Here is a 27659-nt window from a genome sequence, read left to right as displayed (position 1 = left end):
CTGGGGCCACAGCCGGTGAGAACACCTCCCTGTCCCACCCTCGGAGCAGCGTTGCCCACCCACGCTGGCCGGTCTCAGGAGCGCCCCGTGGGGGCCCATTAGAAGCAGCCAGGCCGGGCCTCCTGCTCAGACCCCAGGGGAGCACTGGGAGGGGTCTGGGTGCTCAGGGGTTGCTAAGAGGACTGCTGAGCTGTGGGGCCCACCTAGGAGCAGGTGCTTCTGACGCAGGGAGCTGGCATCTCCTTGGTGACCAGCCCTGGGGACTACGTGGGGTCCACCATGTTCTAGAGCTGGCGGGTAAGCCTTGGTGCCGAGCTGCCATTTCTCACTTGTGGCCGCAGGCAGGTCATTCACGTGTCCGTGCTGCGGTTTTATCACCTGTAAACTGAGGGTCACAGTGACTGTCTCACAGGGTTATTACGAGGCTGAAGTGAGAGCACGCGTGTGAAGTGCTTGTTCCAGGCTCGCACGTGTAAGTCAAATGTTAACTGTTAACATTAGGGGTGAAGTGCAGAGAGGAGGGACGTCCCCAGTAATCCCGTTTTGGCTGCGGAGGGGACTGAGGGTTGCCATTTCCCGTAGGGACTTTGGTGGGGGCTGCTGCCACTCATGCCTGGTTCCCTTTCAGCTGGTCCAGCGCCGTTGGGCCTCCCAGGCATCTGCAGAATGTCTCGGCGGCTTCAGGCCTGTGCCCTCTGGCTTGTTTCAAGTGGCCGCTTGACCCTCCTCCTAGAGCCTGCATCACCCCAACACCTCAAGATGCCCTGTTGCCAGATTCTTCTGTCTGGTGTCAAAGGCCCCTTCCCTTGCATCCTGAGCTCCTGACACATTTGTGGAAACTGTGAAGAATTTTCCAGGTTAGCCAGGAGCTGAGTGTGCCAAGCCCTGGGCCTGTGTCAGGTCAGAGCTGAGGCCAGACCAGCCCTAGGGCCTGTACACCAGCAGCAGCCCTGTGGGCCACGGCCATCAGAGCCCCATTACCCCGCGTCCCGTGAAGAGCACGTTCTCAGGGTTGGGGAACGCACAAGCGCTCCTTAGGGTCTGCTCAAGCCTGGAGGCGTGTGGGGAAGAGCCCTGTGTCTTGCTCTGAAACTTGAAGCTGGCCTCCGTTTTTCTTCTTGGGTGCAGAGCCCAATCATTTGCTGAACTTAAAAGGAAAAGGCAACCTCTGGAACAAGCTTGTTTCTGGTGACCAGATAATTCTTTGCCCAAATCTCTGTGTATCAAGCTCTGGAACCCTGCTGACTCTTCCCAGAGCTCTTCCCAAGGAATGTGGTCCTGTCTGCTTGTCTGTGCAGTGCCCCGGATTGTCTGGGCCCTACTCTGTTCTCCTGGCCCTTGACCTTCTAGCTTAGGGGGTTATAGTAGTCTCACCTTGGAGTTACTATAAGGATTGATCATGCATCTAAAGCATTTAGCTGGCATTCATAGTAAATAATGAATGGCAGATAAAAAAATAAGTGTTATCTTGGGGGAAATTGAGGCAGGCAGGAGCAGCCTCTTCCCAGCCATCATCTCCCCCGCCCCCTGCCAAGTACTGTGGTACCTTTTGACTTTAATTCAGTTTGGAAATCTGCTGTGGAGCCTCTTCCCTGAGATGAGCAGAATGTTGACAGTGCTGGGTGTAGGAACTGTGACACGCAGAACATGTGACATGGCTTTTGCCCACTGGCATCTCCATTGATGTTGGAGTTGCACAAGCCCACAGAGCAGGAAGGGACAGGGCAGAACTGAGGAGTAAGTTAGAAGTACCTGATGCCCACAGAGCAGGGTACATGGGAAGTGTGTGGAGGAGCAAAGAGCAAACATACCAGTGATTTGATGGCTTTACATTATGGAGCCACGGTGCTCTGGGTAAGCATTGCTCAAACTATTCAGCAGAACCTAGGTGTTTAGTGATGTTTAAGTGGTTTTCTACCAAAACACAGGGTTCTGTGGCTGAAATCGGGGGGTGATTAGATTCAAATCCCCTCTTTTGAGATGAGTATGTGAATAGCTTTAATTAGTTCATCAGTAAAGGCATTGGTTTTAGTTTGGGAACCACCGAGTTAGTCAGTTTTTTTTACTGCAGGACTTTTCAGAGCCTTTGACATACTGGTATCACCATGAATCCTCAAGGAAAGGAAATGTGATAGGTAGTGGTTCTCAAACTTCCGTCACAAAAACCTTTCAGGGAACACCTGTATAAATATTTTGCATGATATAGTTTAGGGGACACTGTTGTAGGTTAAGCCCATGAGAAATGACATTATGATTAAGTGAAGAAACAAAATAAGAAGTCACCTTAAAGTGTGAACTCAGGTCTGGTTTATCGCAGCACTGATGCACGAAGCCGACTAAAGTAGGTAAGAAGACCAAGGTCTTCCTCCTCCATGCGGGGCCTAACACCCAGCGGTACTTGTAAGTTGAGTCACTGCTGCGCTCACCTGAGGGGCCTACACGCTCCTGTGCTGGACCCTGAGATACCAGACAAGAGTGGCTGCCTTCACGGAGCTCGCCATGGGAGGAAGTACCTTTGCTCTTCAGCCCAGCCCCTGAGAGAACAGCCTGGCCCCTTCGTGACGATATCTTTTTTCTTTTTTTTAATCCAAAAACCCTGTTCTGTAGCCTGATCACATACTTTATTCTACCAGCTTACCTTCTAGTGATGTAAGCCTGTTTGCAAAGCTCAAATCCACGTGCAGATGATTTCCTGACATTAAGGAGGATGCAAAGCACTGACTTCCAGCCCTTGAGATGGAATTACTGACACCTTTGTAATAAGCATAGACCCTCCCGAGGTGACCAGTGATTTGGATAGCTAAACTCTGGTCCGTTTAAAAACTTAGTGTCATAGTATTGTATTTCCACCTGGTGCAGGACAGGATTGTGGCTAGAAGCCAGAATATTTTTTTCTGTCTTGCTTGGGTCTCATATACGAAATGATGACGACATCTGGATATTCCCAATTCCTTGCTCCTTTTCCATTTTCCCAAGCTCTGTTTCTCCCCGCCCCTCATGTTTCAGGCCTTGGTCTTCCCTCTCGTGTCTCTTGTCAATGACCAGAGCCTCCATACTCCTGTGACGGGCACCCGGCATTCTGACAGCAGACACTCCAGTGTGACTTCCTGCAGTACTTGGCCGATCCTGGTGGAGTTCGCAGAGCCAGCTTCTGATCTGGCAAGAGGCAGGTCCCCTGGGTGATCTTATGGCCACTTTATAGACTGGATGAGGCACAGCCTTTGGGCTGACTGCATCCTACGATCAAATCCCAAGGAAAAGGGTTAGAAATATACCTTGCCACCTGGTTTCGGCTTACAAAATGATTTGTCCTCATCCCAAGTTTCAGCCTGTTTGGCTTCCGATCTCTGACTCAGGTCAGATGTTGCGTCCCTCTTCGGTGTTATTTGTTAAGCCACAATCTTTCTCTGCCCCCATGTCCTGGAAGCGAAGTAGAGAGAACCCTCTTCTGTCAACTGCAGGTCCTGTTAAGAGATGCTCATTTCAGCCAACAGCCACCATGCTTGGCGTTTCTGGTGTGGGAAGGACAGAACCCTACAAGCTTGGGAGATTGGGAGGGGCAGAGCCTGTGGTTGGCCCTGTCACTTACCTTGAAAACAAGCCCCACGCCTCTTAACCCCTTTCCTGTCTGGGACACCCGAGTGTGTTCTGGACACACATGGCTAAAAATAGAGCAGGAAGAGGAGGATAGTCAGGCTCAGCTCTTTGATGCTTCAAGGCCCTCAGAACTCCTGCGTCCTTGCTGGTTTGCATGACTCCCCTGAGACTAACTGACACTTCAGCCCAGGACGCAGCTCATGCTTGCTAGCACCTTCTTGGGCATGCATGCTGCTTGGGGCAGTTTACTGTGTTCTGCAAAGCCCTTCCCCAGCCTTATTTTCCTTAAATTAAAAAAATAAAAAACACACAGGAGAGAGAAGACTAAAAATTTTAAGGAGCCAGGGGTTACAAGTAGGAAAAAACACTCAAGTTGAAACTCCAGGGTGCTGGGTACCCAGAGTCTGCAGACTATATTTAAATGCATGTTCCTTTTTCTTTTTATGTGAGTAATTTATGTTTGAAAATTTAAGAAGCTAAAACTCATTCATAATCCCACTATCTAGAGATAGCAGCTGGCACTGAGTACCTTTTGTGTATATGTGAAAGACAGGTTTTAATCTGATTATTTGTTTTTATTAACATATGCTATTGATGATCTTCATTGATAGCCAATCACAGAAAATCACCACTACACATAACCTTACAATGCACGTCTTACAAACTGTGCAGGAATTAAGGAGGTGCTCCTCACGCACTACATTATCAATCCTCCTTCCATCTTCCGGGGGATTAGACGATTCCATGGTGGATAAACATTCAGGGAGCACTTAAAAAAGAATCAGTCCAGTGCTGTGTGCCTGTGACATTTCCCTGATGACGTGGTGTCACGTGGCCGGCAAGTTAACAGACCCAGGTGGCTCAGGCCGCAGGGCGCAGCACAGTGTGATGATGTGCTTCTCCCAGGCTCATGAATGTGCTGTACAGCTCAGAAACTGAGTGTCCAGTCCTTCATGCAGTCCCTCTGCAGAGTCCATGAAGTTGTTCAGGAGAGTGTAGGTGTGGCCTGGGCCAGCCTCCTGAAGCAATGGCCCCATTTCCCCTGCTCCCCACTCCCAGGGCCAGGGTCAGACTACAACGCTTGATCAGAAAGGAGAAAGGCCTCATTGCTTCTTTTTGTAAAATCTTCTAGTCTTTGGCTTGTCTTATTCTCTTAACAGTGTCTTTCATAGAGTAGAAATGTTTAATGAATTCCAGCTTATCAATTATTTCTTTTATGGATCATGCCTTTGGTTTTGTATCTAGAAAGTCATTGCCAAAACCAAACTCATCTAGATTTTTCTTCTATGTTATCTTCTAGGAATTTTATAGTTTTGTTTTCTACATTCAGGTCTGTGGTCCATTTTGAATTAATTTTTGTGACGGGTATAAGGTCGGTATCTAAACTCTTTTCTTTTTGCCTCTGGCTGTCCAGTTGTTCCAGCACCATTTGTTGAAAATGTCATTGCGTTCTTAAAGATAGGCGATGTTGCCTAGAATCCTCAGAGGTAAAGAAGTTTCACTTGTTGTCTTATGACCTTCCTTTGAAGGGCAATATGCAACCTGTATTTCTATCATCAGGGTCTGCAGATGGGTAGACAGGTTCCATATTAAGGGTTCTGTTTTTGCTTGAGCCAATGGACAGGCACAAAGCACCACAAAACCTGTTTTTGGAATTGGGCAAGGCAAACGGTATGACCAAAACTAAGTGTGCCTTCTTTCACCTAGACCTTCCATTTGGGATCAATTTGACTGAAATACATCCTTTAGAATTTCATTTAGTTAGGGTCTCTTGGTAAGAAATGTTCTTAGGTTCTGTGTTTGAACATATCTTTATTCATGCATAAAGTTTTCAGCCATCAATTCTTCAAGCAGTGTTTCTCTTCTAGTCTCTTCTTAGGGAACACAAATTAAACATACATTAGTGTTTTACTCTATCTCCCATATCTTTTAAAAATCAGTCATGTTTTTCATTCATGTCTTCTGGACTATCTGGATAATTACTTTTGATCTGTCTTCTAGAACTACCTTCCAGTTTACTAATTCTCTCTTCAGCTCTGTCTACTCTGCTGTTCAATTCAGTCACTGAATTTTTAATTTCAGTTATGATACTTTCATTTCTAGAAGTCCTGTTTGGTTCTTTTTTGAATCTGCTTGGTTATTCTTTATAATCTCTTGTTTTGCCTTCATTTTCAGTTTTCTTTTTCTTTAAATGTACTTCACATAATTATTTTATATTCTTTATCTGAATAATTCTAATATATGAAATCTTTATGAGTCTATTTCTGCTGGTTTTATCATTGTTAGGAGAGCCTACCTCTTTCTGAGGTTATGAAGAAATTCCTTTATGCTTTTGCATAGTATTTTGATGGTTTTATTTTTCACATTTTTACTTTGATCCATTTAGAATTTATCCTATTACAGAACGTGAGAGATCAAATTAATTTTGTTTCACATGGTTACCTTTGTATCCCAAAACAATTAATTGAATATTCTATCTTTTCCCTGGTGATCTGGGATGCCACTTTTATCATACATGAAATTTGTAGGTATAATTAGGACTATTTCTGGATTTTATTTCTGTTTCATTGGTCTATTTGTCTCATACTGTATAATATAAATATATATTTCTCATATCTAAGATTTAATTATCGTTTCTAATAGGTCATAATAGCCGTGGTTGAATCCACACACCATCGAAGGATACGCAGTGAGACGTGCTTCACCCTCCCAGCGCTTTTGCACACCCAGTTCTCCTCCTAAGAGATAATCAGTGTTACTAGTTTCTTATACATGTTATGTATCTTTGTAAAGATTTTTATTTCAAAATAAATCTAGAAAATTAAATGCCAAAACATAGGGAATCAGGAGGATAATGGGAACATGTAGTATGCAGAGGCTGACTTATTTAAATTTGGGCCAAGATCTTGGTTGGAAGAATCTGAAAATCTTTGGTCTCCCCCTAATCTGTCCTCAACACCCCCAGGCCCCTCAGCTAACCTCAGAACTCAGCTTGGGACTGTGAGGTGTAGCCTGCCTGGACTGTTGGCCAAGTCTTGGGCTGCTTTCGTCTGGGATGACAGCTTTGCAGCTCACTGCCTGCCATGGATCCTGGGTGTGAGTTTTAATTCACGAAACCAGTGCCTTGAAGAACATCCCCGCACTTCCCTGCTTAATCACCGCCTGGCCACTGCAGTGCTTGGCTCACTTGTTTAGTAACGCATCTGGAATGACCTATTTGTGAAGGAGCCACCAAGCGCTGACCATGGTGCCATGCTGCCTGCTGGGGTCAGAAGAATCATTGTTGGTTTCTGCGGGATTGTATTGCATGCCCGTGATGTGCCAGACATGTCCAAGGCCACACTGGTGACTCCAGGGCTGGGACTGTGCTTTCCCCACCCCTCCCTCACCATTATATACTCAGCACAAGGCCCAATTACTCCACAGCTGCACAGTAAATAGGTTTTTAATTGAAGAATAAGACCAGTTGGAGGAATGATAGATTTCAGGAGGAGGGAGCGGTGGTAATGTCAGGTGCTACCAGGAAATTGATGAGGGTGAGAGTTTAACTAGACCTCTGGCTTTTTGAATGAAGCATGATTAGGATTGACAGGGCAGCGTGGGCCATGCCTGTGGGAGGAGAGGCACGTGGCGGGGCAGCTGTTGCTGGCGTACAGGAGGGCGTTAAAAGTGTTGCGAGGGCTGCTCTCTCACTTCTGCCAACCAAGCCACGGAAGAGGTCTCGGCAATGCCTTGAAAGCCGAGGCAGTCAGAAGCTGCCCACCTAAAGACAACTGTCCTGGGAGCCGCACTAGAGCCACTCCAGGGTCCCTCTGTGGATGGCCACCAAGAATGGCTTCTAGAAGAACTACTTTCTTACTGAAAGGAGAAGGACATGGGTAAGAATTCTGTAAATATCTTCTCTCCCAATGTCTTCTTGTTAAAGTATCAGCAACTGATAGAAGATACGTACAGTTCTTTTGCTTCCTCTCCCCTGCCTGAGACTTCTATGTCTAGTCAACCCAGAGTAAAATATCATGAAAGCAAAAAGCCGCTCCTCAGAGCTATAAATGAGTTCCAGCAAGAAGGCAAACCCAAAGGGCTTTAATCACCGTCAGTCTCCCTCTGTCTCTTCCCACCGTCCCCTTCCAGTTCTGGTTGCCAAGAGGATGACATAAATCCCCCTCAGATTTGCCAGGCTGCTCAGCCCTGGCTCCTGCCCTCCCTCCCTTTCTTCCTCCTCTTTGTTAGGCAAGTGCGTCTTCCACTTAGTGGCCAGAAGGCGTGGGTTCCCTGGTACCCAGAGCTGGTTTCTTTAGAGGCCTGCAGCGGCCCCTGATGCTGAGGTGTCTCTCACCGGGTTGGTATCACCCCACATGTCTACAGAGGACACTCTGGGTCTTTATAGAAGGTTTGTTCCCTGCAGAGCTCACATTTCTTGCCTTCAGAGAAAACCAGGGCCTCTGGAAAAGGCTAATCTATCAGCTTCCCTTGCCATCGATATCCTGATTGATGTTCCTTGCGGTCACGGGAAGCCGAGGTAGTCTTGAGTTACATTGATCTGTCACCTCTGTGACTCTGTATATTGACGGCTAATAGTCAGTATCTGCTGCTCATTCAGAAAGTGAGGGTACTTGAGTAGCATTGTTTTATTTGCCGTCCCACCTCAGGCCCAGGGGTCTCCATTCCATACTCAGACTGTGGCTTTTGTAATGTTATTTTTGGGTGGGGGCGGTGCTGAGTCAAGGGGGAGCAGTTTAAGTTCTGAATCGTGCCACAGACTGAGCACTCGCGGTGTGCCAGGCATCGGTTAAATGCTTTGCACTGGGTAACTCGCTGAATCCTCAAACCACCGGTTTTGCATAGGAGGAAATTGAGGCTCGGCTGGTTCTCCACGGGCACTCGAGAGTAACCCACTTTCTACAGTCTGCCAGGCTGAAACCTTAGTGGCTCAGAGAGATGCAGACTCCAAGGCAGTCACGGGTGATTGCCAGAGATCGCAGGAGGGGCGGCGGTGCTTGGGGTGACGTGTGCTGTGCTACAAGGAAGGGACAGGCGGTCTGTGTCAGAGGTGCTGGCTGTTGCAGCAGCAGGACAAGCCAGGTGCTGCAGGAGGGCATGGAGGTGGCCACAGCGGGCCTTGGAGGCGGCAGGGCAGAGCCCAGCAGGTGTGGGAGGTTGTGTCACTCAGTGGTGCTGAGGGCCTGGAGGGGGAGAAGCTTTTTGGCCGATGTCCTTTTGTACCTTTACCAAAGGGGAGGTGGAATTCCAGGTGAAGAGTTTAGGCCAATCATTAGACAGGTGACCCCCAGCACGGGGGATCGATCCGCTCGCAGACGGGAGCGCTGGGCTGGGAAAGCCGACCCCGGGGGCCGTGGTCCCTCCTGGGGGCCTCCGTTCTACCACACGCTCATACTGCTCTAAAAACAAACAGCCGTGAAAACCCAAGACGTTTTCATAGGCTCAGCACGTTTTCTGCGAATGAAGCGGGCAGGGACGGAACGTCCGCGGGCAGGAGGGGGGCGGCGAGCGGCAGACTTGCCCGCAGCTTCTCGCTCACTCTGCGTTTTAACTCCGCTTCGCGTGTTGACAAGCAAATGTGCAGAAGAGAAATTCAAATAGCACGAGAGGGTGGAGCAAAACGCCTCCCTCTGACCCAGTCCCCGATTCCATCCCGGCGGGCAAAGCTCGGTGGGCGCATGCGCGGCGTGATCGCAGCCATCACGGCAGCCCCCCCAAACTCGCTGCTCCGCTCTGTGCTCCCCCTCCTTTAAAAGTCCATCTGGGAAATGGTACCATGACAGGGGTCCTTAAATGAGTTTCCTCTTTACATTGTACTCTTCAAATCATTTCATTTCAGCAGACGTCTCTGATTGTTCGCCCCTTCCTGAGATGAATTAAGAACAAATGGCTGTGGTTTTTCCATATCAAAACAAACACGCATATTACCCATTTCCTCGTAAATTAATTTCGAGTCCTTGAAAGCAAGCGATGGGTGGGGCAGAGGGCCCTGCCCAGCTGCCAGCCAGGCGCCGCCTCCCTCGTCTCCCTTCCCGGGGCCTTGACTTCTGCCCCAGCAGCTGGCCGCGGCACACCCTGCTGGGGTCAGACAAAAGTTCCAGACCCCGTCCCCAGGCAGAGATGCCTTTGGGGCCGCTCTGGGTGCTGTGTTCCATCAAGACAGGTCTGGCAGCACCGAGGTTAATGGAGTTCAAGTGCATTTTTCAAACATGTGTAAACTGTTAAGTGTAACAGCAAAGAGTAAACGATGGGGGAGGAAACACCCGGTTTTCTGCTGCTTTTCTCCTTTTGGCTCTCGCATCTCTGCGATCATGCAGTTGTGTGGACACAGGAAACTGAGGCAAAGAAAGTATAGTTTCCTTCCCCTGGTAATCCAGCCTGCTATACTTTTTTTTTTTTTTTTTAAATAGCATAATTGTAGCCTCAGTAGTAGCTTGTGTTTACCAAGTGTACCAAGCATTTTGCTTGGTAACTCATTAATCCTCACAAGCCTAAGAGGTGACCTCAGTTATCGTTCCCCCTTCATAGAAGGGGAAGCTGAGGCTTAGGTGTGTCCTGGCCATGTCTCACGGCTAAGTGCGGGAGGTGGGATCCACACCCAGGGAGTCTGACAGCTGACCCTGAACTCTACCCTCAGGGCTGTTGGTGGGTGCTGCCCTCTGCTGCAGACAGAGGGCGTAGTTTCAGCAGAAGCACTAAACCTCTGGGGGAGGTAGAGGAAAACTTCCCTAGCAAGGAAGACATTCGGGCACCGAGCTGGGTTGGTAGGTTAGATTAAGGTAACGTTTGCCAAGAATATCTCCCTTTTGTTAATACGCGTAATGTGAAATTATTTTTTACTTTGAAATGTGAAAAACAATTAGCCAGTGGAGCTTACTTCAGAGATTCCCAAATGAAGCTGCGTTTCTGTCTCACTGGGAGACTCTGTGGAAGGCAGAGGCCTGGACCAGATGCTGCCCTCTCAGCCCCTGCCCCCGGCCCACGGGCCCTTCTGAGGAGACTGGACTGTGGCCCTCACAGCAACGGATAGGTTTGTGTTGGACTCGGAACCGACTTTGGAACAGCACCTTCACTCACTGCTGTACGTTGTATTTTCCCTGTGGAGCCCCTGGGTCCCTCTGAGGCCCCCGAGACAGGCGGATGGAGAGCTCTGCTGTGGCCAGAGCTCCGAGCTGACGGCTCAGCAGGCTTCAGACCCTGCTGCTCACCTCCAGCAGAGGTTGGATTGGGGGCACTGGGTTCTGGGATGCGGCTGCAAACACTCGGGGCCACCGAGGGAATTGGAGGAGGCTGCGGTGTGGTCAGAATGCAGGAAGCTCTTAGCAATCACCCTCCGATTGGAGTTGATTGGGTTAAGGCCTTCTGGAATGGTGTAGAACAGTTGTGAACTCAAAGAACTGATGGAAGGATGATGAATCAAAAGAAATACAATAAACAGATTCCTTGTCATGTTGTTGGCTTTGTAGCAAATATCTGTTTTCTCCTTGGGATTACGTGAACATTTGCTTTCCTTTGATTACTGGTTGTTATTTTCAATATTTCTTTTGTTAGATGAGCTCTCTCTTACAGAGCTTCAAACAGCTCTGTGAAAGCCCCTGACTCTTCCCTGTTGCAGGGCTTGTGTTTAGAGTTTGGCTCGGCCTCAACACATCACCTGTTAGCTGTTAGGAGGCTAATTCTGCAAACCATGACTTCATCTCCCTAAAGGAAGACAGACAGAATGCCTCAATACAACAGATACGGTTTAGTTCAAGACATTTGGGAAGGGGAAAAAAAAAGACCCTAAGCCTTTGGTCTCTGGGTGAACTTGGAAAGTAGACATGTCAGAGGTATTCATGTTCAGACAGCTGGTCTGGAGTTGAAAAGGCTGCCAAACTATGCTGTTATCCAAGGCTGTGGGAGTTTTGTCAAGTGGCCTTAAAATGATCATGTTCAATGAGGCTGGGAAAGGCTTGGCCCACGGGCGCCTCTGGAGCGCCTGCTGCTTGGAGCAGAGAGAATAAGTTGCGTCGCTGGTCTGGGCCACTGCAGATGATGGTGCCAGCTGCTCGGTAGTTGCCGGGAACCAGCCTTGGCCAGGAGTGGGAGCCAGAGATCCTTAGGTGTTTTGCAAATTAGATCTTAAATAAAAATCTTGAAAATACAGCTAATGAGTGGGCCGGTTTGCTCATTATTCAACTTGTTCCCTTTGCAACATTTGTAATTGGGGAACCTTATCACACAATCCTCTCCAGAGCTGTCCCCAAGTGCCTTGGGCCCCAAACCAGTCTAGTATTGGTCACTGGTAACAAAAGGTGGATTAGCACTGGCCAAGAAGGCTTGGCTTGAGGAGGTGGAGAACCTGGTCAGGGGTTCTGTTTCTTTTCCTTCTAATTGCTCTTTTCCCACTTTCCTCCTGTGGCTTCTTATGGATTCCGTTTGTTTCGGTTACAGCCTCCAGGGCTGTGGCTCCTGAAAATTCCCTCCAAGGGAAGATCCAAGAGTTGAGTTTTGGAAACTGTGGAGAAAAGGATTTGTGTCTGTAGATCTGGTGTTTTCCTCGTTCTTTCTCAGAATCTGTTTTCTTTTAGACGAGCCACAGGCAAAAAAATTTAGAGATGCACAAAACCTTTCAAAATATGAAATGAATTGAATGCAGACCCTTGTAGGAAGGCGTGGGCTACATGGAGGCAGAGGCTGAAGCTGACTCTAGGAGGCGGCTGTCCTTGCTGGTGGGGGTACGGGCAGGATCACGGCATAGCTCTGGGCCTGGGGCCTCCGTCACTTTGCCTCTATAGCATTTGCAAAGCAAAGGATCACTTGCTGGGAAGAAGATTTCAGCAGGACATCTCCCTTGGTGACGTGTGCCCTGCCCCAATTTTTCAGCAGTCGGCCTCCCTCCCTCTCCCTCCCCTTCCCTTGAACAGAACACACCCTGGAGAGCAGACGGGAACTGTTCCATCTTGTTGAGTGCTGGCACTTTGCACCTCTCCTCTCCCTGCAGCAGGCAGCCCTCTCTTAGCCAGGAAAGCCCTTTGTGATTGCTGTTTCTAAAACCGGACTAAGGATCAAAGGGAGGGTATTACTGATACTTGGCGAGGGATGAGCTCGTGCTCTGGGTTGCTGCTTTTGTTAGCAGTCAGGGGCGTCCTCCATCTTCCTTGGCTGTTGTAAAACGCAGAGCAGGGGTGGGGTAGGGCATGGAACACGCTTCTCGTAAAAGGTGTGTTTCTGAGGTGTGTCTGTCTTGTATGTCCCTTGATAGTTACTATGGCAACTATCCATCTGAAAAAAAGTGCAGGAGTAAACAGAAGGTAAAGCTCTTACTCAACTAGCTGGAGGATGACTGTGTGCCCCTCACTGTTACCCCGACTTGACACAGCTCCCTCCTCCCTGCAGGGCTGCGGGACCACTCTGGTGGTAGGAGTATTGGGGGACAGTTACCTTGGCTTGCACAGATCGAAGGTGAGCTGGGGATTTGCAAAAAGGAAGGAGTCTTGGGTTTGGGGGCTCCTTGGTGAAGAAGGCAGCGGAGTGGCACCCTGCCAGGCCTTTGCAAGGAGCTGAGATTTCCATCCCTGCCCCTCCCCGTCCACCTAGCTACTCACTGTCACTTCCAGGTGGATCCAGAGGGATCCCTGAAGCCAAGCTGAATTTGCAGTATGTGAGCACAGTGCTTGGAATTTCCCAAGTGGAGAAACTGAGGCCATTGGAAAGTTAGAGTGTAAGGGGGCAAAGCTTGCAGAAGCTGGAGGCAGCTGCTGGAGCTTGATGTCCAGGTTTCTCCGGCTCGTGTATGCTTCTGGGTGGCTCCCCTGCTTTCTTGTCTTATGCGCCACCTGCCCTCACCCAAATCAGGGGCCCAGCCACACTCTGAGTCCTCCCCCAACCCCAGGTCTTTTCATCCATCCTTCTTTTCCCTGCACTAAAAAAGTTAGGGCAGCACTGCAGAAAATAAAAAGACCACATCCCTCCCTCCCTTCCCCACCATCAACGGCCTCGAGCCTTCTGCTGGCGCTTGGGCAGGAGAGGAAACAGGCCTCCTCCACTTCCCTGAGAAACTGTCCTTTCAGATGATTTTCTGGCTAAAGGGATGGGCTTAGGACTTAGCAAAAGGTTACTGCTGTGGGCATTCTCGTTCCTCATTCCTATTCTCTCTTTCTCTGTTCTTAGTGAGGGGCAGGTAAATCGTTCTGAGCACATGACCGTCAAAAGATTGTGATCCCCCCGCCCCCTCCTGTGTGTGTACTGTGGCTCTGCGGATACCGATGGCCTGGTGCTTCCCTGTGGCCTCAGGAGGGGGCCCCCGGGCAGAAGCCAGGAAGTCAGCAAGGTGGGTGACAGCCCTATGGTGTCACATGCCCCTCGGAGGCCTTCCTGCTGCAGGGGTTCCGGCCCAGGGACCGCTGTGGCTAGTTCTCCTTCCTGCGCCCTTGCTGCCAGGTTCTATGTCCTTGTTGGCTTCAGAGTCCTGTTGGTTTCACTCCTGGGCCGTGGGCGGAACAGTAGCATTGCAGATGGGCTGCTTACTCCGTGAACACAGGACAATGAAGGCCAAGGTGGGCTGGGCTGGCCAGGCAGGCACCTGGGGCCTAAGGTCGCTATGCATCGCAAGCACCTTTTCTGCTTGGCCAAGGTGGGCCCATCTCTGCCGGGCTTTGGGACACACTACTACGATCGGTCACAGGGAAGCTTCAGTGACACTGCTAGGTGGGCTGTCTCCCCCACCACTGGTAAACCCAACTGTCCCGAGGCTGGGGGGGACCAGCCCTGCTGAGATGCGTGTGTGAAAGGGGGAAACGTGAGCCCCTCCACTGGTTGTTCCCTTTAGGTGCTGCCCATCTTGCCTCCCTCCCCTTCTCACTGTCACGTGCAAAAAGCCCGGTGAGGGTCCCCGTGGCACTGGTATGTGCAGCCTTGAAGTGATCTCGCTGCCGGCCTGGAAACAGAGAAGGCAGGGGCTCATGGGACCTGTGTCCCTCCTGCCAGCACAGAGCTGTGTGTCATCACTGTGGTGATTACTGAGCAAATGAATTCCTGCCTTGGCTTTCGGGGGAAAACCTGTTGCAAGTGTGACTGACTGCCCGCCCCCGCTAATACTGTTTCCGTGAGTAGCCCAGCAACCATTGGGCTTTGTACACAGACAGCAGTTCTTTGCATTAGGTTCAGCTGTTAGTACCTCTTAAAAAAATGTATAACATGTCATGTTGTAAATTTTAAACACATGATTTTCATGCAGCTAGAATTTTGTGCCTAGTTATTTTGTAATGATTCCGAATGCTGACTTTGTTGGAGAAGTCCAGTGTTTACAGTATAACTAAACATTAGAAATTCTTTAGTACCAGGAGGAGGCTGGACTTGGCTTGGGCCCGGAAGGGTGGCCTAGAAGGACATCAGAGCAGGCCATGGCGTGGCAGAACTGCAGAAGTGGGCAGTGTGAGATACATTCTGGGACAGTCTGTACACCTCGTTAAGAGAATGAGGTGATGGTGACGAGGTTGACAAGTTACCAAGAGAGCTGTGTTGCCAAGGAGGAAAAAATCTCTTGCCAAAGGGCACTTCCAGATTCCCACCGTCGGTGCTGCGGAAGATGTGTCGTCTTGTCCTGTGAGACGCTGCCCCAGAGGGCAGGTAAAATCAAACCTGGCACCAACATGGGTCACATGCGTAGCCTTCTAGTTTTTTTCCTCATACGTTTCATTTTGAAAAATGTCAAACATACAGAATGCTAAAAGAACGCTTTTTTTCCCCCACTTTTATATATTTGGGAGATACATCGTGATGTTTTGCTCCGTGTAAACACCGTGGGATGGGCAAGTCAAGCTAATGAACATACGCATCACCTCACATAGCTCTTAATGTTGACAACATTTAAAATCTATTAGCAAGTTTGAAATATACCTTATTAACTATAGTTGCCATTCTGTGTGATCACTAAAATATATTCATTCTGTCTGACTGAAACTTCGTACCACTGGACCAACATCTCCCTTCCTCTGTCCCTCCCCCAGTCCCAGGTGACTGCCGTTCTCCTGTTGCTGTGAGTTTGACGTCTTTAGATAACACGCAGAAGTGAGATCACACGGGACTTGTTTCTGTGCCTGGCTTGTTTCACTTAGCATGATGTCCTCCAGGTTCATGCACATTGTTGCAAATGGCAGAATTTCCTTGAAAGAGGAACACTCGTACCCCATACCTAGATTTAACAACTGTTAACATTTTGCTGCACTTGCTGTGCTCCGTAGACTGTTTCAGAATTACTTGAGAGTGAGCTGCAGACATCAACATGCTTCACTCCTAAATGCTTCAGCTCGTATCTCCTAAGAACAGGGACGTTCCCTATTGCGTGGCAGTACTATTATCACACTTAAGAAAATTAACGATTCCCTAGTGTCTGATGTCTAGTCCACTTTCAGATTTCCTTATTTGTTTCCAAAATGACTTACACCTTTTTAAAAAAAGATTGGGATTCCATCAAGGACTGACACATTTATATTTGGTTGTTATACCTCTTTAGCCTTTAAAATCTACAACACCCTGATCGCTTTGGTTTCATGTTTTTATGAGGTTGCCTTGGTAAAGAGTCCAGTCACACCCTTCTGGGTTCGAATCCGAATGTGCAGGCATTCCACATCGATTCAGTCAACAGAGGGTTAACACGCCCCCACAGTGTCACCCTCTCCTCGAAACCCTGTAAACCTGTTACCTGTTGTTCAAGGTGCAGACAGAGTACATTCTCAGGGCCACATGGCCGACTCTGCGGGGTTGGTCCTGGTGACACCTAGGGTGCTGACTGCAAGCAGCCCTTTCTGGGAAGTGGGAACTAGAACTGGGAACAGACCTTACCACTTAGCGAGTGACCTTCAGCTGGTCCCTTCTCTCAGCCTCGGTTCCATGCCCAAAACAAAGGGATTGGACCAGGGGCCTCCTAGGTCCTGCTCGGCTTCGTGGTTCGGCACCTCTGTGACTCTGCCTGAAGTATTTGCCAGGAAGACGCACCTCCAGCTGCTCATCTCGGGGTAGCTGCTTCCTGCAGCAGCTGCCTGCACCCATTGCCGGCACTGTGAATGGGGCCGGGGGCACACATGTTCCGCTGATGCTCTAACGTGACCGTATGCTGCTGTTCTCTCCCCACAGCGGAGATTCTGGAGCTGGCTGGCAACGCAGCAAGAGACAACAAGAAAGGACGGGTCACGCCCCGGCACATCCTGCTGGCCGTGGCCAATGATGAAGAGCTAAATCAGGTACAGCGCTCTCCCACCCACCCCCAGACTCGAGCAGGTGGTCGCACTGCCTGAGAAGCTTCAGTATCTGGCTGGTTATCAGAGGTGTGGACTGCATTTTGGGTTAATTAGCAGCTTCCTCGCCTCTCATGGTGGTGTTTCCTCAAGGCCTTATTGGGAGTGTGGGGAGGTGGGAGGAAAGAAGGTATTTGGCCCGCTCTGGAGGACAGGTATTATCTGGGAACTTTATCCCTGTGTAGGGGGCCTGAGTCCTGCTGGTGACCTTGTAGATGCCATGGAGTACGGAGCGTGCGTGGGCAGGGCCGGCTTGCGGGCAGGGTGGTCTGGCTCACCGTCTGCCCCTTTGGTTTTCCTGCAAGCTGCTAAAAGGAGTCACCATAGCCAGTGGGGGGGTGTTACCGAACATCCACCCCGAGTTGCTGGCGAAGAAGCGAGGATCCAAAGGGAAGTTGGAAGCCATCATCACGCCACCCCCAGCCAAAAAGGCCAAGTCTCCGTCCCAGAAGAAACCCGTGTCTAAAAAAGCAGGAGGCAAGAAAGGGGCCCGGAAATCCAAGGTATGTGATTTGGCAGGGACATGTGGAGTGGGGCAGGGTGGGGTGCAGATAAATGGGGCCACAAGAGGTCCCCTTCCGCATGGGTTCCCCTTCCCCATGGGCTCGTCCCACAGGTAGGGAGGACCAGAGGAGGAAACACGGAGCTGATGACACAGGGGCCAGTCCAGCTCCAGTGGCCAGAGTCAGGACCGTCTGTCCCCAGAGTCTGGACACAGGTGGAGGACTGAACCCCTGTGGGCGAGGGGGATGGAGAGCGGGCTTTCAGGGAGTGCTGCGGGGTGGTAGCCCCAGGCTGAAAGGACCTTTGTGCCTGGCCGTCCAGGGAGATGCACGCCCCATGCTAGGGGACAGCCACCACGTGGTCCTGCCCAGAGGGGCCAGCTGCCCGCATGCCCCGACGCTCAGTTGCAGAACTCCCACTGTGTTGCCGTGGCTGGTTGGCTGTCCAGGGCTGGTCTGCACAGTTGGTTCTTGAGAATGGTTGCCCTTGTCAAGGAGGAAGACGAAGGTATTTTTCAAGTGCTTCCTGCTGGGCCTGACTTGGATTGGCCAGGTCCTGGGCACTGATGTTTTTGTGGGGAGGACACCCCTCCCGTTAGTGTGGTCTGTGTTGTTTTGGGTGGGGGAGGCCAGCAGGTTCTGAGCCATAATCCGCACAGCATGGGAGACCCCCAGGAGGCCCGGCCTGTGAGTAGTTGTGCTCGCTGAGCGTCAGCAGGAGACTCCTTGCTGGGCCCTGGCCTGTCAGCTGTTGTCACAGCCCCCAGGGCCAACAAACGTGGGACAGTGCAGTCACAGCTTGGTCTTTAATAAAATGGAGTCTTGAGTCCTCCCTGGCAGAGGTGCTCCTTCTAACCTCCAGCCAGCCTGGGAGAAAATCGCCTCTGGCAGAAGGTGACTTGTCTATTTTGAGAGACCCTCAATACCAAGTCTTCGGAGATGCCTTGTGGGATCTAACGAAGCAGTGTTGGGAAATTCTTCCCACGTGAGCCCAAATCCTCCACCCCAGTGAGACAGTGAGGACGCCTTCCCAGGCTAGGCTTGGGGAGCTGTGGCCAGGTGAGCGGACCTCCTGCTGTCCTGCCGCAGGTCCCTCCTTTGCGCCTGCCTGTGCACCTGGGGGCACCTTCTTTGACCCCTGACCACTCCCAGCTCTTTGAGAGAGAAACTCGACAGTGAAGAGTGTCCTGCGAGTTATTTCCAGATGCTGGCGTTGCACCAGCTCCCAGGTGCTGGAGGAGGCTGGAGGCTGGGCAGGGATTTCACAGAAGGCTCCCTTACTCACTCCTGCTAACTATAAGATTAGCAGGTAGAGCTGTTTCTTTTCCCCCTTTCCACATCGGCAGTGGGGAGGAGGAGCGTGGCCGGGAAGGCAGGGAAAGTGCCTGTGCAGCCCTTTATAAATGTTAAAAGGATGAGGATGCAGATCTGTCATCTCTTAAAAACGGACGCCAGGGACCTGGCTGCCCACAGAGCAGGGCCTGCGGCACTTGGTGCTGGGGACCAACAGGGGCAGGATGGTGTCCTCAGCGTAGCCCCGGCTCAAGCCGAGTCCCAGGCCATCACCTCTTTTCTGCACACGCTGTTGATGTTTGAGCACATCTCTTGGACCTCAGCGACTGCAGCCGAACCCGGGCTGGGCCTCGTTCCCCTGCTGCCCGAGTCTTATCCCGGTAGTTTTTGCCCCATGACTTTGTGAAGTTTCCAATTTACCAAACGCTGGGAATTCTTTTTCTTTTTGGATTTGAAATATAGGATGTGTGTGTGTGTGTCTTCAGCTCCTAGTAGCTATATTTGGAACTCAGTGTTTCTAATAACTATATGCCAATAATCACTAGACCACTCAACTTTTCCCTTGATTACAAAAGCAGGAAGTCTGTTATGGTGGTCTGTTTCTCTTCCACACAATAAAACACATTGTCTGCTTACTGTACCAGTATTTGGCTAACATTAAACCCTGGGGGAAGCTGAAATTGGAACCGTGAACAGCTAATTTTCAAAACATTTGTTTAATGTAAATTGTGGTGTCAGCTCCCAGAAACGGCAGAGAACCCGGCATCTCCAGGTTTAAGTGGAACGTTCTGCAAATAACCTTTCCAGGGACACGCTGAGAAAGCCTCAGTAACATGCTAAAGCACTTGTAGTGAAAGGGAGTTGGTATTTTTCAAGTGTCAACACTTGAATTCCAAATCATAATTTTCCCCCCAATTCTATGCAGTTTGAAGGTTTTAAAAATCTCCAGTTGAGACAGCTGAGTCAGCTATGGTGGAAATAGCCAGAGAAGGCATAGCCCCCTCCCCCACCCCTCCCAGGGCTGGGAGTCCAGAGCCCTGGCTGTGTCCCAGGGCTCCTCCCTCCTACTTGGGTGGCCTCAGGCAAGTCTTCCCCTCTCTGTGCCTCAGTTTACCCCACCCTATAAAAAGATAGAGTCCATTCTAGCCTTATAATTCAGTGACTGTATGTGTTGTATTGCATGCGTTTTTGAGTAGGTAACACATATAAGAGTTTGGACAGTACAAAAGTGTAGCCGAGAAATCTCCCATCACTGTCCCCCACTTCTCCCCAGACAGTGTCTCTAATGAGCTTTCATGTCTCCTTTCAGAAAGTCTGTGCATAAGCATATAGAGGCATAAATCCTTCCCCATCCTACTTGTTCTTTTTTTAAAAAAAAAAATATATAAATCACGTGACCCACTGTTTTGGCAGCATGGTGTAGTAAAGAGTGCAAGCTTTAGGGTCAGCCACTGGGCTTTGCATCCCAATTCTGCCATTTCCTAGCGGCGTGACCTTGACAAGTTACTCGTCTGGTGTTCCGCTTCCTCATCTGTAAAACGGAGCTACACAAAGTGGTCGTGAGGCTTAACAGAACGCGCGGCGTTTGTGCAGGTGAGGCGCTGTGGCACACACGGTGGCTGCTGTCCTCTCAGTTCTTCCACCTCGCTGCGTGTAGAGCGGCTTTCACGGTGCACGGGCGGACTGCAGTTACTTACGTAATACGTAAAGCCCATGCAGCCGGCCTGCTACACGTGCACCTCTAGATTGTGCTTACATGCATTCCGACGGTGCCACAGGGGCTGCCCTTGTATGGAGGTCTCTGTTCACATGCACGTCAATCCATAGGATAAAGTCCTCAAAGTGAACTTGCTGAGGCAGGGAGTTGAGTATATTTTTAACTTTGGCTGTTGCTCATAGAAAATTTTAACCCCATTAAGAAATTTCAAAAGCAGCCTCATCCTTTTAACATTTGATACCAAGATGTTTAAAGAAAGAATATTCATTCGACCAGTGTTTATCCGGTCTGTGCTAGTCACTGTTCTCAGTGGTGGAGATGACAGCAGTGAACACAGTCCCTGCCCTCCCGTGAAGCTCAGCGGGGGGTGCAGATTCACTAGCAGGTGGGAGGGGGTCGGCGCTGGGGCAGAAATACAGGGGTGCGATGGCAGGGGCAGCATTATTACATGGTTAGGTGAGATGACTCTGGCAAGGTGGCACTTGAGCAGAGACCTGATGGAGTGAGACACTCGGCCATCCAGGTGAGCAGGAGCAGAGCTGCTGGCAGGAAACAGCCAGCGGGCCTTGGGGTGGAGCACGCTTGGCTCCTCCCGGGAGAACCGGCTTGCCTGTGGGCCCCGCATGTTGTCATAATAGGGACACCTTTGGCAGTGGGAAGGGCTGGGGACCCTTCTCAAGATAAGCTTTTGAAGGCATAAAATAAAATGCCTAAGATTCAAAGGCAACCATTTATGCTTATGTCTCCCAGGTTAAGACCCCTGTCGGGGTATTCACTGAGAATCATAGGATAATCCTCAGGGGATCTCTAGGAAGACAGTTTTTGTCAAAAATTGGGGTAAAGTATTATCTGACCTAGGATTTTTCAAACATAAACCTGCACCATCACCAAAGCCTACTCCATCCCCACGTGAAAACCACCCTCCGGGATCACGAAGGTAGGATCGCTTCTGGCAAAAGCCCAAGATGATTTTGGTACAGTGCCTCTTAGAAACAAATATTTAAACTGCAAATGAAATGATTAATGTTGTGGTGTCAAAGGAAGGAACTGGTTCTTTTGAGAAGCTGCCATCCCTACAAATTTTTGCTTGCCTTTTAACGATATTTTAGGCGACTCAACCCCCAGAGTAAAAGACTAGGCATAGGTCGCTTGGGTTGATGACTTCATGTAAGTCTTTTTGGACACTCAATCCTACAGATTCTTAAATATTCTCAGTCCTACAGAGTCTCCCAGCTGACTCCAACCTGGTAGGTTTTCTACTGCTCAAAACAAAGCTGGGTGCCTGTGCACTAAATGGGAACCTTTGGGTTTGTAGAACAATGTAAAATTCTAAACAGTCTATTATTTTGGAGATGGACAAACAGGATTGCTTGCCGACACTTTTTCCCCAAGCTGGGATAGGAAAAGAATCTACCACCTAGGATTTACCACTTCATAAAAGAGGCATTTTAATACCAAAAAGTTAGGGACATAATTTGAGACAGCAGCACGCTTTATGAAAAACGTAGGCACAGTTAGGATTTGAACGCAGTAGCATCTTACAAGCACCTGCCTTGTCCCGTGGGGGACCTCGAAGGGAAGAGGCAGAAGTTCTCTGCCGAGCAGACGGGCTGCAGAAAACCAGGAAGGAATGGCTTGTCTCTGCGGCACTTGGCTGCCTTGTCTCTAAGGCGGTGCGTTTGATGAGGAGTTCTCTGGCCTTCGTCTCATTTTCTGATGAGGAATCTAAGGCTTAGGGACAGTGAGCAATTTCCCAAGGTCATGCAGCTAGCAGAGCTCAAAGTACAAATACTCAAATACAGTACTCCAAGGTGCAGACATAGCATCACTGTTACGTCCTGTGACCATGGACTGCTTCCCTTGGGGGAAGCCCCTCTTCTGATAGTGGAGGAGGGCTGCTCGGCCGCCCACTGCAGGAGTCGGGGGCCAAAGCCTTAATGAGTCATTGCTGACAATCACCAGTGTTGTCACAGGTTAAGCCTTAGAACCTGGCTGCGCAGGTGGCTGTTGACTTGTATCAGGGGCACAGGGAGGCTCAAGTGCCTCCCTCCCGATAAAACCAGCTCCAACTCCCAGGTGCCTGAAATCCTATTAGCTAGGTCTTTCTCATCTCTTAATAATCCAGGTATCCTTGGCAGGAAGCGCTAAATCCTTATCTACTTACCCTCCGTGTGAGACCTTTATCCCATCCATTCCCAAGTATTTACTGAGCACCACCTGTATGCATGGTGTTGCACTGGGTAGTGTGGGGCATTGATTTTCAAACTTTTTTGCTTGCGTAGCTCCTAAAAAGAATTTTTAAAATCTTTGTATCATACACATTTAAAATTTGACAGCTAAACTTTTTGTTACAAATTAAAATAGCTGCAGAGGTTATCTTTTTTGGCATACTGTAAATATAAAAATAAAACTACTCATTTAACAGTACCCAATGCAGTCTAAATACTGTGATGATTTGATACACCATCATCCACTTAAAAATACACAAACTAGCTCTTTTTTAATAGTTGGAAAATTTGTTTTTTCCCCTTATTTCCCTTTCATTTGCTCCACAAACTTTCATCCAATGTAACAACATATTTATGCTTATATTTTATTGATTTCTGCAACAAAATGATGCATATTAATTTATTTTGAAAAACTTGCTTTTGACCTTTATAAAAGCACAAAATGATAGAGATTCTACAGGACTGGATAGTTATGACACTTGATAATACACTATTGTTCAAACTGACAAATGCATTATAAATTTTAACAACTATTAAGGAAAATAAAATTTTATTGGAAAAGCATCTTATAATGGGATGGGTAGAGATGTTTCCCCCCCCAGTTCAAGTATCCTAAGATGAATGTTACTGTTAAAATGAGACAGGGTTCAGCATCCTATTTTTATATACTTATAAGTGCCTGGAAAGTCTTGTTTGCTAAGATAATGAAATAGGAATGGACAGTTTTGTTACAGCAACATCGTTCAATCCTCTGAACCCTTTCTGATGTGTGCCACAATCATGTAGTAACCTCTCATCATTGTGTCTTAATGTTTTATTTTAGAGTAGTTTTAGAGAAGGGTTACACAGTACAGAGCTCTTGAATACCCCTCAGCTAGTCTCCGTGTGGTTAACATCTCACATAATCGTGGTGCACACGGCCACGACTAAGAAACCGACACTGGTCCATTGCTGTTAGCTAAACTACATTAGTCTGGTTTTAATGATCTATCGGCTGTTAACTCAATTAGGTATTTCTTCAGTTTTGTTGAAAGCACAGAATTTAAAACACCTGATGGTGGAAGGCCTTGTTATCCAGCCTTGCCCTTTCTTGGTTCCTGGAAAGTGTATCGAAAAAAGGCTTCGCTAAGACTTACTAAATAATTGTTGACTATACCCATTTCTCTTTCGCTTGGCAAATCTGACCCACGCAAAGTATTAAGAAAATCCAAATAGTGATAATTTTAATGTGTCTTTGGCAGTACCATATTTCGATAAAATGCTTTTTGTCTTACCAGTTATATCAAAACCTTGGAACTTCAGATTTAGCGCACTTCATTTATGGCAAATGTCAGACATATAATCTAATTGCCAAAGCATTCATTATTGTCAAAGCAATCAGCAAAAGTTGGCCTTATTTTTTAATGTAAATAACAATGTTAATACGTCAGTGAATTTGAGTCTTAGACAGATGGGTAGGGCGGGCGTAGGCCTTGCCCTTCTTGAGTGTATTGTCCATAGTCATCCTTCAGGGAGGCACAGCCACCTGCAGTGTTTCTCACCCCTTCTTTCTTAGTTTCCTCCCCTGGACCCTCCCTCAGGAATGATGTACATTTTGATACTAATTTGAGGAAAAGGAAAGTTGAAGTGTCTAAATAAAAATTGCCATTGTTCCCACTGTCCTCACTTTATAATATATCGGAATGCAGGAAATCCCAAAATTAGCCAAAATACCCATTTCTAATGTAGGCTTTGTCCTTACCAGAAATATGCAAAAAATACGTATCCCTACTCCCAGGGCAGTGCACCATCCCAATACTCACTCTGGGAAGCGGGAGGCACGTGGTTATGAAAGGGACCCCAGGGTGGAACCTTGACCACAGCGACAGATCCCTCGCTCAGGGCTGATCAGTTGCAGGAAATGGTATATGAGGAAGCTGAAGATCTGGAAGTTGGTTTATTTAAAACTCTTGATGCCACTTACCTCTTGGAAGACCCTTGGGAACTCCAGGGTGCTCATGCTTCAGTCTAAATCATGCTGGGGAAGAGGCCAAAGAGCAGGCTGAGACCCAGGCCCACTGGGGTGGGGTCCCAGGGAGACAGGGGGGTTTATAACACCTCCCACTTGCACCCTTTTCTAGGGCTGGTTTACATGGAGTGTAGAAGTGAGCCTCACCTTCTGGGTGGGGGAAGGTTGGAGGGTTATGGTCCTCGGTCTGCTTTTTTGAGAATAGTGAACCCAGCACAGTGTTTTCTCCTTAAGCTTGAGTAGTGTGCAAGACATCCAGAAAAGAAAAACACTTGAAGATCCTTAATTAAGAGACACTCACTTGGTCTGAATTTATGACAAGGGTTCTATTCTAAATGATCACTGTAAAGTGAAGTTTCACCTTTAAGTAGCAGTTTTTTAGATTAGAAAGTAATAAAAATACAGTTCTACACACCTCCCAGAACCCTGTACCTCAAAAGAAGGCTGCAGTCCCCACTTGGGGAAGTGCTGGGAGTTGGTTGTGTTGGGCATCCTGTTTCCTCTTGGGTACGGGGGGCGGAGCCTGCGCGGCCCGCGGTGGGAAGCGCAGACTCCTCGTGCTCACGCCGACCCTTCTGTCCGTGCAAGAAGAAGCAGGGCGAAGTCAGCAAGGCGGCCAGCGCCGACAGCACGACGGAGGGCACGCCTGCCGACGGCTTCACCGTGCTCTCCACCAAGAGCCTCTTCCTCGGCCAGAAGGTAGGCGGATGGGCGGCCTCACTCTGCTCCGGGGCCCTGGGACAGACGGGCACAGGCCACCTCCACTGGGAGGCCTTGGGGGTTCCCGGGGCCACTCCCAGCTGAGCAGGCGGAGAGAGGGGGCAGGGGGCTTGGGAGTGGCCTCGGGGAGGGCTGAGTGCGGAGGAGACCACAGAGCCGAGGGGACTCCAGCGGGTGGGGAAGGGAGCTGGTGCGAGGAAGAGGCAGGAGGCTCCTGTGTTGGGGGATCGGGACCCTCGGGGTCAGCCTGTAGAAGGCGCCGCTCCTGTGGGATAACGTGGTCGTCAGACAGTGCTGGCCAGGAAACTAGGCAGCAGTCAAAACCCTGGTGTGCACAGCGAACGATCCAGCAGGCAGCCTGCTTGCTCCGGCGGGCACGGAAGCCGGAGCCTCCGGCCAGTCCAGGGGCTCCGCAGGGGGGTGTTTTCAGATGTTCTGGTGGGTGTACTGGGGCTTCGTCACTGAGCCACCAGAGGACGCTTCCAGCCAGTTTGTTTGTTTTAACCGTGGGCAATATATTTTCAGCCGCCCCAGTGATGCACCTTTGCCAGGACGCCATGGTTTTGTAAAAGATGATTCACTTTTATTGAAAATAAAAATGATGCAAAGGCTTTTAAGACCCGAGAATGAGAGTTAATTAATATTTCTCTGTTAACACCAAAAAAGGGGTGGGAAGAGAGGGAATTAAGCTCTTAATTTTTTTATCCTACGTTTAAAAACTTAAAGGAACGAATGCGACCTTCCACGTAAATTTGTGTTTGGTTTGAACGTGGTAACAACTGGGTTCTGAAGCTGCATCATTTTTACATCCTCACCGTCAGCCTCTCTGGCATCAGTGACGCAGTGCTCTCGCTCACGGCGTGGCAAGTCCCTCCCCTCCCCTCCTCCTGTCACTAATTGCACTCAGTCGCTCATGATGCAATTCCTGTGGTGGACTCTGTGTTCCAGAATATAACCATTCCTGTTTACATTTTTAACCATTATTTGTATTTTGTATGCATTTTCCAAAAGAAAAAAAGCAGCACTAGTTGTCATCTTAAGGTCTGGGGCTTTGAAAGTTTTTGCTTAAAATATTTTTTCTTTTAAAAATTTCAACTCAGCAGTGAAGGCAACCACCTGGGTCTACTTTCACACCCTTTAACGTGTCCTTCAGGCAATATATTAAAAGCTAATGTGACCTGTCATCCAAATTGCTTCAGTTTTGAACTGAAGCATGAAAAAACCCTGCTACTTGGGACTAGGTCCGGTGTGTTCTAGGTCCCCAATGCAGACTATTAACCAAGGACTTGGCTCCTTGAGCAGGTAGAACATTCAGCCCCTGGGGTCACCTTTTCTCACTCTCTTCCCCAAGCTGCCTGGGGTGCCCCCCACCCTGGCCTCTCCCTTCCCTGCTACCTCCTGCTGGCCACGCCAAAGCCAGCCTCAAATCAGAACTCCTCACACCACCACCCCTTGCCGGATGAACTAAAATATTTCCAAAGTAACAGCAAATGTGGCTAGACAAATGTCCATGTACAAGTGGGGATGCCTGTCTTGTTGCTGTGTCCTTCAGAAAGAAACAGGATTAGGCCCCCTCTGGGCTCTGTTGGATGTGAGCCCTCGAGGGGAGGTGGGCAAAGGCTGTAGGCACCTTGCTGGCTTTTCTGAAGAGCTAGGCACGTGTCAGCTCTCGGGGACTCTCCATTTTAGGTACACCTGGTCCAGGTGTTGCAAGAATAAAAATAAAGTACAAATCTCCCTTACACTGACTGGTTCCCCACTCGGGGCTTGGGGTAGAGGGTCCAAAAAGCTGTAGAGAAGGACTGATACTCTATAATTTACAGACATACCATCTAATGTTATTTAAGAAATAGAGGAGAATAAAAGCAGTGAGCTTGACGAAGAAACTAACGTGCCTGTGACCTTGACTTTTGGAGGGAGAGTCTGAAAGGGCTGAGCTGGAACGCGGTGTAAGGTGGCCAGCCATGAGAGGCGAGGCTGGAGGCAGACCCTGACAGACGACCAGCCTCCTTTACCGTGTCACACGCTTCTGTCTCTTAGTGGCAAAGAGAAAACACCAAGCCACGGGGAAACTGCCCTTCCTGTTAGATGTGCTTGCAGCTTTATGACACAAGATTCACATACCCACGAAGAGGTAACCCCAGACCTAGCGCTGCAGATGGATTCGAGCAGAGTAAACTGCATCTTCCCAAATACGGCTTTAAAAGAATAAAGCATCATCTCAAGTCAGCCTGGCACCACTGTTAGAACTAGGTGCCGGCTGCTCTTTCTGAAACCCCACACCCCCACAGCTTGAGATTTATATCTTAGAGCATA

The 27659-nt window shown here is 49.1% G+C and overlaps 1 protein-coding gene across 7 annotated transcripts in view; it reads left to right on the top strand.

Moving 5' to 3' along the window:
- MACROH2A1 (macroH2A.1 histone) overlaps nt 1-27659 on the top strand; it is a 62381-nt gene that overhangs the window by 11705 nt on the left and 23017 nt on the right. For 4 of the 7 annotated variants that reach the window (XM_069483646.1, XM_069483649.1, XM_069483645.1 and 1 more), the window contains exons 3-5: nt 16714-16820; nt 17180-17377; nt 25212-25322. The exons of 1 other annotated variant lie outside the window; for it this stretch is intronic. In XM_069483646.1, the coding sequence (XP_069339747.1) occupies nt 16714-16820; nt 17180-17377; nt 25212-25322 (416 nt within the window). The remainder of the gene's footprint in view (nt 1-16713; nt 16821-17179; nt 17378-25211; nt 25323-27659) is intronic. 2 more of the 7 variants (XM_069483651.1, XM_069483648.1) reach the window with 1 other exon arrangement.

This window comes from Eulemur rufifrons, chromosome 10, assembly GCF_041146395.1.
Source record: "Eulemur rufifrons isolate Redbay chromosome 10, OSU_ERuf_1, whole genome shotgun sequence".
NCBI classification, from domain to species: Eukaryota; Metazoa; Chordata; class Mammalia; order Primates; family Lemuridae; genus Eulemur; species Eulemur rufifrons.
This window is presented reverse-complemented; position numbering and strand designations above follow the sequence as displayed.